An 8,860-nucleotide genomic window follows, 5' to 3' on the forward strand; every position below is an offset into this window, starting at 1 on the left:
ACTTTATGTAATCCTATTTGTTATTTAGTTTTCGTCCCTTATAGCGTCCAGCAGTGTCATGGTGGACGTGGGGGAGGGAGGACGCGTCGTGTGTTTCCCCGCGTTATAATGGAATTTCCTAAGAGTCCTGAGAGAGACACCATTGTTCCGGGTGAGTATTGGACTTTTGGACCATCGCAGGCTCTCATAGGTCATGTATCAGACGTGTTTTGGGGTCAAGGGGTCAGTTTCCTTCACTGGTGCAGCTCGTCCTGTTCTTAATATTTGCTGTGTATTTTGTTCCATTATATCGTATCTTGTTATTCTTAAGATGTCTGAAATTAAATTATACGAAAAAGAAGAGGCCTGGGGTATCTTTTCTTTATTCTCAAGTTTATAAGAGTTATCTATATCTTAATTATTTTTTATTTGCTTCCTCGTTAAGTGTGTGTGTGTGTGTGTGTGTGTGTGTGTGTGTGTGTGTGTGTGTGTGTGTGTGTGTGTACACTTTCCGGTGCTGTATATATAGTGTGGCCTCTGATAGTCAAGATGCTTTCCTATATCTCAGGTTGTCAGCAGCCTACACCTTTGACCTTCATGCGGGGTCATTGTGTGTTACGGCTAGGTCAGGTCAGGTTACGGCAGGTCACTCAGCGGGTGTGCAGAGGTCAAAGTGTGTGTGTGTGTGTGTGCTTTTGTCATTGGCTGGTGTAGTCTTGAGGTAATATAAACATTTTGATTGATTTATTTATTTTTTGGTATGTGTGTGTGTGTGTGTGTGTGTGGACTTGTTTATTTTCACTGTTTTCCTGTATTTTATTCCATGTTTACTTAATTTAATGTTAAATCTTCATGTGTTTTTGTTCCTGTTTTCACTTTATTCTTCTTTTTATCCGATAGCTTCTCTATGTTTATTTATCTGTGTATTTATATGGAAAAGTATAATTACTCTGATATTGATGTTTGCTTGTCTGTCTGTCTTTGTGTCAATAATAAGGATGTAAAATTAGTTTAAAAGAATACCTTTTCCAATAAATTATTTCCTGTTCCTCATTTATCACTTATTTCCAGCTTGTTTTTTCATTTCCCATTAGATCGAACATTATTCACTTGAGAAATGTACACAGGAAGGCAGAGGAGTGAGCAGAGGTAGACAGATGGGAGTGAAGTGGGGGTGTGTCTATGCTTTATAAAGAGTCAAGGCTTTATAAAGATCACTGGTTGCCAACACTAAGGTCTTACACTTAGGCTAATAGTGTCAGTGAGTCAGGTGTTGTATGGGAATATTGGACAGGTATATGGGCAGGGGTGATAAGGTGAGGAAAAGTGGTGTAAGGAGTGTCAATCATAGTCTTACAGGTCTCTTATAGCTTTACTTATATTACTGAGAGAGAGAGAGAGAGAGAGAGAGTTTTAAAAGGCAAATTAAAATATGTATTACTTTATCAATGAAATTAAACATGTACTGAAAGAAATAATTATCTTGTAGTAGTAGTAGTAGTGGTGGTGGTGGTGGCAATAGTAGTAGTAGTAGTAGTAGTAAAAGGAGGAGAGAGAGAGAGAACCGTTGCATTTTTTAGTCATAGCTATACATTACAGTTAAATATACAACAACTCTATATATATTTGATCTGCCACTGTATTCTCTGATAAACAGCAAGCATATGTTGAAATGTACCTAATATCTTATCAGTTTGAAAGGAAGGAGAATAGCTGGAGAGGAACATGGTTAGATAAGAAGGGGAGGAGGAGGTGCAAGGAGCCAATAGGTGTGTGTGTGTGTGTGTGTGTGTGTGTGTGTGAATTTACCTAGTTGTAGTTTTACAGGGCCTGGGCTTTTTGCTCGTGTGGCCCCATCTCCATATCTACACTTTTCAATTTTCTTTAAAACCTTAATGTGTGTGTGTGTGTGTGTGTGTGTGTGTGTGTGTGTGTGTGTGTGTGTGTGTGTGTGTGTGTGTGTGTGTGTGTTGGGATGGGAGGGGATCAGTTCTTGCATAAAACATACCTATCCTCATATATCTTTCATTCCTTTTCATAAATTTATCTTAACTTCTTTGAAATGTCCCTTTTTATTCAACAGCCAGTCATCTACCCATTCTCTCTCTCTCTCTCTCTCTCTCTCTCTCTCTCTCTCTCTCTCTCTCTCTCTCTCTCTCTCTCTCTCTCTCTCTGTCAATCATGAAAAGGAAGAAATGTTTTGAAGAAAGAAAGACCTGATAGCTAAAATGTTCTTATTATTCACCCTCTCTCTGCGAACTAGCTGAAATATGAGTGTGCTTCTTTTAATTCTAGGAAAAGTGAGAGGAAAAATATGATAAGCAGAACACAACACCATGCAGGAAGTCATAAAAGAAAGAAAAACAAAGGATACATACATAAAACAGAGAGAATAAAGTAATGTAGTAATAACAAAATGATTACAAAATACACAGAGAGAGAGAGAGAGAGAGAGAGAGAGAGAGAGAGAGAGAGAGAGAGAGAGAGAGGGACTATACAAAAAAATGTCTACTAGTGATAAACTGAAAATAAAATATGCTGAGAGAGAGAGAGAGAGAGAGAGAGAGAGAGAGAGAGTACTATATAAAAAATATCTACCATTAAGTAATAAAAAAAATAATAATAAAACACACAAAAGAGAGAGAGAGAGAGAGAGAGAGAGAGAGAGAGAAACAATACCCAAAAAAAAATCAACCCGTATATCTTAGCATCCCTTATTACCATATTTCAATCAGACTTATATCCTCGGAATGACTCGCTTGATCCAGAGTTGAGGACCAGCAATGTTCGTAACTTGGGTGTTAGTGATCCATCAATCCACCCACCATCTGCCAGACTTGTGGATGCTGTGTGGATTGGGTGGTGGGTGGATCAATGAGCTGTTTTTATGGTTGCTTAAGTGGGAAAGATGTTTATTGTGTGCGTTTGTGTGTTTGTGTGATTGAATTTGTGGGGAGAGAGAGAAAGAGAGAGAGAGAGAATTATAGCTGTTTGTTTCCTCTCTCTCTCTCTGGTTTCTATTTACCTGCATGTGTATATATTCTTAATTCTTTCAACCTTTTCTCTTTTCGTTTCTTATGTGTGGTGAGAGCGATGGAGTACTGTGTGTGATTGAATCTGTGGAAGATAGAGAGAGAGAGAGAGAGAGAATTACAGCTCTTCGTTTCCTGTTAAAATTGATTGTGAAGTGAAAGTATAAGAAATAACTGGATGATTATTTAGTATGATGACGTTTTGTGGCTTCCTGTGTGTTCTTGCATTATAATGAGTGTTAAGGAGAGGAATTAGCAACATAACAAGGCTGAGTTCATAACAAGGCCAAGTTATTGAAGGTTGGTAGAGAGCAGTGGATGACAGATGCATAAATGGATTGGTGATATTGATATGTGAATTGTATGTTATATAGATGTGTGCATGTATGTTAGTTTTTTTTTAATGTATTTATCAAGAATTAATTTTCTCTGAGTAATTTGTAATCTATTTCATCCATTTGTATCTCTCTGCCTCTGTCATTGTTGTTATTGTTGTTGTTGTTGTTATCATTATTATCATTATTATTATTATTATTATTATTATTATTATTATTATTATTATTATTATTATTATTGTTATTACTACTACTACTACTACTACTACTACTACTACTACTACTACTACTACTACTACCACTACCACCACCATCACTTGAATTTATAAGTTGAGACACAAGCGGATGTAAATTGTCATTCAAAGTCCTGCATTGGTATGTGTGTGTGTGCGTGTGTGTGTGTGTGAATGATGCTGTGACCTTGAGCATCACCAGTTGATCTCATCCTTTGACCTTTACTAATTAATTGGTTATGTGGATCATCCTTTGTGTCCAGGTTAAATATTTTTTCTGGTAAGCATCAAAGTCAGGTTGCTGTGTACATCATCCATTCCTTCCTTCATTAAATAGTTCATCAGTTAATTAATTGTCTTTTGAGTTTGTATTGATATTGATAATCATATATGCACAACTCCTCTGATCTGAATTGCATTATTTTTGGTACCATCATTTTCATTCTTGTCATCCTTCACCTTGGCTCTCCATACATAACTCAGTGTGGTGTGTGAGGCTTTGTGTAATGGTGAGGTGCAGGTGTTTAGTGCAGCCTCAGAAGACTCAAGGAATAGCAGTAGGAGCAGTCACACAGTTCAACCCTTTTCAGTGACTGCTGGCTTATTTCTCTTACATAAAATCTTTGTCTCAAGAAATCAAACTTTAATAAACTTACCCATACTTTTATCATTACCTAACCTGACTCTTTCCCATGCACCAGCCTTGATTTCACATCCTTCAGAATAACAGTGAGGTGAGGTGGAGCAGTCAAGTGATCAGGTGTATGGTGTTGTGGCTCTTCCTCCCTCAGCAGTCAGGGTCTTTTCTTCTATGGAAAATCTGGTTAAGGGCAATAAAAACTGTTAAAAAAAATTGCCTACTTAAGAGATTGGGATATATGTCTTGAAACTCAGGTCGTAGGAAGATGGAAACACAAGAAGCAAGGAGAGAATTGCAGAGTTTACCACAAAAAGGGATGAATAATTGAGGATGCTGGTTAAACAAAAAGGCCCACTTAGATTCCAGTTCCCAAGCAGGTCTGAGAGAGTTAGCCAGAAGAATGGGATAAATGTCTTGAAATGTCGCACTTAAATGGGTTCAGGTTATAGGAAGATGGAAACACAAGCAAGTAGAGAGTTCCAAAGTTTACCAGAGAAAGAGGTGAATGATTTAGGGTGCTGGTTAATAAAAAAAGGCCCACTTAGATCCCAGTTCCCAAACAGGTGTGAGAGAATTAGACAAAAGAATGGGATAAATGTCTTGAAACCTCCCTCTTCAGTGAGCTATGTCAGACAGAAGGAGGTAGGAAGTTCCAGAGTGTACTAGAGAAAGGGATGAATGATTGAGTGAATGTTGTATGTAATTTGTGTCTGTGTGGGATATTAGAATGCAAGGCAGGGTCTGTCACCACTTGAGGCCTCTTTCACCCTCTTGAGAGTAGAGAGAGTAGAGAGAGAGAGAGAGAGAGAGAGAGAGAGAGAGAGAGAGAGAGAGAGAGAGAAAGAGTTCAGGTTCAGGTGTGTGTGTGTGTGTGTGTGTGTGTGTGTGTGTGTGTGTGTGTGTGTGTGTGTGTGTGTATTTCACTGTTTGATCTGCTGCACTCTCTGATGAGACAGCCAGACGTTACCCTATGGAACGAGCTCAGAGCTCATTATTTCCGATCTTCGGATAGGCCTGAGACCAGGCACACACCACACACCGGGACAACAAGCTCACAACTCCTCGATTTACATCCTGTACCTACTCACTGCTAGGTGAACAGGGGCTACACGTGTGTGTGTGTGTGTGTCACAGAAAGCCATGTTTCTAAGCTTTGTCATAAGCCATATTTCTAAGCTTCCTGTCAACAAAAAGCCATGTTTCTAAGCTTCCTGTCAACAAAAAGCCATGTTTATAAGCTTTTTGTCATTAAAAGGACACAAAAATAAAAAAAAAGCCAGGTGTCTGAGCTTTCTGTGATGTTAAGAAAGCCACATATATAAAGCCACATATCTAAATCTCAATTTACAAAAGCCACATTACTAAACTTTTTGTGGTAAAGACAATAAAGCCAAATTAACAAGTGTCTAACTACTTAAACAAGCCAGCTGCTATAAAAAGCCAAGTTTGGAAGCTTCTGTCTTACTAAAACAAGCTATCTGTAATAAAAAAGCCAAGTTAGGAAGTCTTATCTTACTCAACTGTCATAAAAAGCCAGGTTTGGAAGCCTCTATCTTGGTAAAATGATCCATGTTTATAAGCTTCCTGTCACCAAAAAGCCATGTTTCCAAGCTCTGTGTTACTAAAAGGACACACACACACACACACACACACACACACACACACACACACACACACACACACACACACACACACACACACACACACACAAAATAGAATAATATAAATAATAATGATAATAATAATAATAAAAAAATCATATGTTAAGCTTACTTGTTAAAAAAAGCCACATTTTGAAGTATCCTGTGATAAAAAAGACAAGAGAGACAAGTGTGTAAGCTTCTAACACACTAAAACAAGCCAGCTGTCATAAGAATCCAAGTTTGGAAGCCTCTATGTCACCTGTCATAAAGCCAAGATATAGACATTAAATAAAAATCCAGCTCTTAACCCCTTGAGTACAATGATGCATTTCCAATTTCATTCTGGTTACTATTTTGTGATTTTATACAGCTTCAGAAACTTGTGTGTAGGATTAAAATAGTGAAGACTGGCCATTAATCATCTGACCTCCATAGACCCTTTCTAATGTCAATAAAATGGTTTAATCATACACAAATCTCAAGGTAAAAATGTGTCCCAGTATTGAAGAGGTTAAGGCTGCCTCTAGTGTTACCGTGCCACTAAAGCTTACCCAGTCTTAAGGTGATGGTGATGGGCCCTCATTCCCACCTGTTTGGAATGATTGCAGGTGTTGATTGGGCCATCACTCATGTGGGATATTCAATCAGTGTGGCATCTGTTGTCTGTGAGTGTCTGCCTGGGATGTGTGCATTAGTTGGTGTGGTGTTAAAGATCAAAGACAGAGAGGGTGGTGTTTATATAGAAAATATGGTTAAGGAGACTGGCATCTAAGTGTGCCTTTTTGTTTAATTGTTTTTGTTCCTCTTGGCCATGAAAAAAAATAAATGTGATATTGTTCTGAGTTGAAGATATTAGGAAATGACATATAGTTAGGTACAAATCGATACATAATACAGCCGTCTCATGATTAAGTTTTTGTGTTATAAATGTATTCAGAGTTTAAGCTACAGAAATTAGACTTAAGGTAGGGTTAAGGGAAGCAATGGATGTGATACTGTCTTGATTAGGATACAAATAGATAAAGAAGTGTGTTTTTCATGATTAAGTTTGTGTGTTATAGATTTATTCAGAGATTAAGATATAAAAATTAGAGTTATGATATTGTTAAGGGAAGCAATGGATGTGATACTGTCGTGATTAGGATATTAGAAAGTCACATATAGTTAGGTACAAATAAATAAGATACAGTGTTTTGAATGATTTAGTTTGAGTGTTATGAAAAAAAAAAAAGTTATAGGTTGAGATATAGAAGTTAGTTAAGATAAATGGATGTGATACTGTCTTTAGGATATTAGAAAGTTACAGACAGACAGTTAGGTACAAATACATAGATAAAGCACAGTGTTTTGTAATGGATATGTTTCAGCGTTATTAGATTTTTTATTAGCTTTTTATGTATGGGAGGGAAAAGCTGGAAAAATAAATAAATAAATAAATAAACAGATAAAAAAAGGCTTGCTTAGATATCAGTCCTCTTGTATGTCCAGAAATTTAAAAAAGTTAGTTAAAAGCAAAGTTAATCAGAGTTATGTAGTTTTAGGTGTTACTGAATATACAGCTTAAGATACAGAAGATATGTATTCATTTTGTATATTTGTGGTTGTATTTCCTGTTTGTTTACATATTTATTTTTGTAGGATTCAATCAAGCTTTAAATATTGCGTCTGTTGATATTACACTGATTTGAGAGGATTATAGTAGTGGTAATAGACTTTGTGTGTGTGTGTGTGAGAGAGAGAGAGTATTTTTATATATTTTATTTAAGAAAGATAATGAATACTTGGTGTGCATGTATTATGTAGAAAAAACAGGCAGAGTTATAGTTAAGTATTACATGTATACAAGAAGGTAAAAATAGATAAGAAAACAAAGATAGAAAACAAAATAAAATAATAAATAAGGGTAGTAGTAAAAGATGTAGTATATATTTTGTGACGACGTAAGAGGAAGGCATCGAGGCATTTGTTCCCTAATTTTGGCTGACGCTTTCCACTTTTTAGAGAGCCAGCACCCAAGTAGGCTTTTTTTTTTTTAATCTTTTCTTTTTTTTTCCCCTTGGCTGGCCCTCTTCCCTACATAAAAAAAAAGAAGAAAAACAGACAGGTAAAGAAAAAAAACTAATTCATATATTCTCTTAATGAATGAATATTGGCTCCTTTAATTAACACACCTCAGTAAAAGTCATTAACAAAACACACCTGGGAGGAAGAGAAAAGGAAAAAAAGATTGTAGTGATAAGGGAGAAAATTAATAGGTAAGGGAAATTGTGAGGAAAACAAGAGGAAAGAAGGAAATTATCTTGGTCATAGAAGGGAAATAAAGGAAAATAGGAAATAGGGCAGAGATGTAGTATAAAAGAAAGAGGAAAGGTAGTAATTAGAGGAAAAATGAAGAAGTTGACAAGGGAAATTGAGGGAAGGAAAACAAGGAAATTGATCATAGAAAGGAAAAAGGGAAAATGTTAATAAGGAAAAGAGAAAAAATTGTATTGAGAAGAGGAAAAAAATAAGTTGATAGGGGAAAGTGGGAGGAAAACTGAGAGAAGGGGAAAAAGGAAACTATCTAGACCATAAAAAGGAAAAAAAGGAAAATAGGAAATAGGATAAAGAAAGAAAAGATTTTAGTGATGAGAGAGAGAGAGAATGAATGAATAAAAGATTAAGATGAAGAGGAAAACTATGAGAAGGAAAACAAGGAAATAATCTTGATCATAGAAGGGAAAAAACAGGAAAATAGGAAATTATTGTAGTGTTGATTCAGGTAAGGAAATAAAAACAGGTTTGGGAATTTTTTTAAGTTGATGGGATGACCAGAAAATGGAAAATTGAGAAAGTGAGGAAAGAATGAAGGAAAAAAATAGGGAAATTGTGATGCTGATGTGAGGGAAAAGGGAAAATTTGTTATATTCATAGGACCAAATAGAAAATAACTGACAATATAGAAAAAAAGACCCAGGAAATTTTGAAGGTGATAGGAAAAAGTAAAAAAAAAGGAAAA

The 8,860-nt window shown here is 36.2% G+C and overlaps 1 protein-coding gene across 9 annotated transcripts in view; it reads left to right on the forward strand.

The window, feature by feature from the left end:
* Positions 1-28: 28 nt before the first annotated feature.
* The window catches only part of LOC123510311 (oxysterol-binding protein-related protein 8-like), a 72,799-nt gene continuing 63,967 nt past the window's right edge, over positions 29-8,860 (forward strand). For 5 of the 9 annotated variants that reach the window (XM_045265316.1, XM_045265318.1, XM_045265326.1 and 2 more), the window contains exon 1: positions 30-151. In XM_045265316.1, the coding sequence (XP_045121251.1) occupies positions 109-151 (43 nt within the window). In that variant the 5' untranslated portion in view covers positions 30-108. Of the gene's footprint in view, positions 152-8,860 lie in introns of all 9 variants that reach the window. The other 4 variants (XM_045265319.1, XM_045265322.1, XM_045265323.1 and 1 more) reach the window with 2 other exon arrangements.

The sequence above is a fragment of the Portunus trituberculatus genome, chromosome 28 (assembly GCF_017591435.1).
Source record: "Portunus trituberculatus isolate SZX2019 chromosome 28, ASM1759143v1, whole genome shotgun sequence".
Classification (NCBI taxonomy): Eukaryota; Metazoa; Arthropoda; class Malacostraca; order Decapoda; family Portunidae; genus Portunus; species Portunus trituberculatus.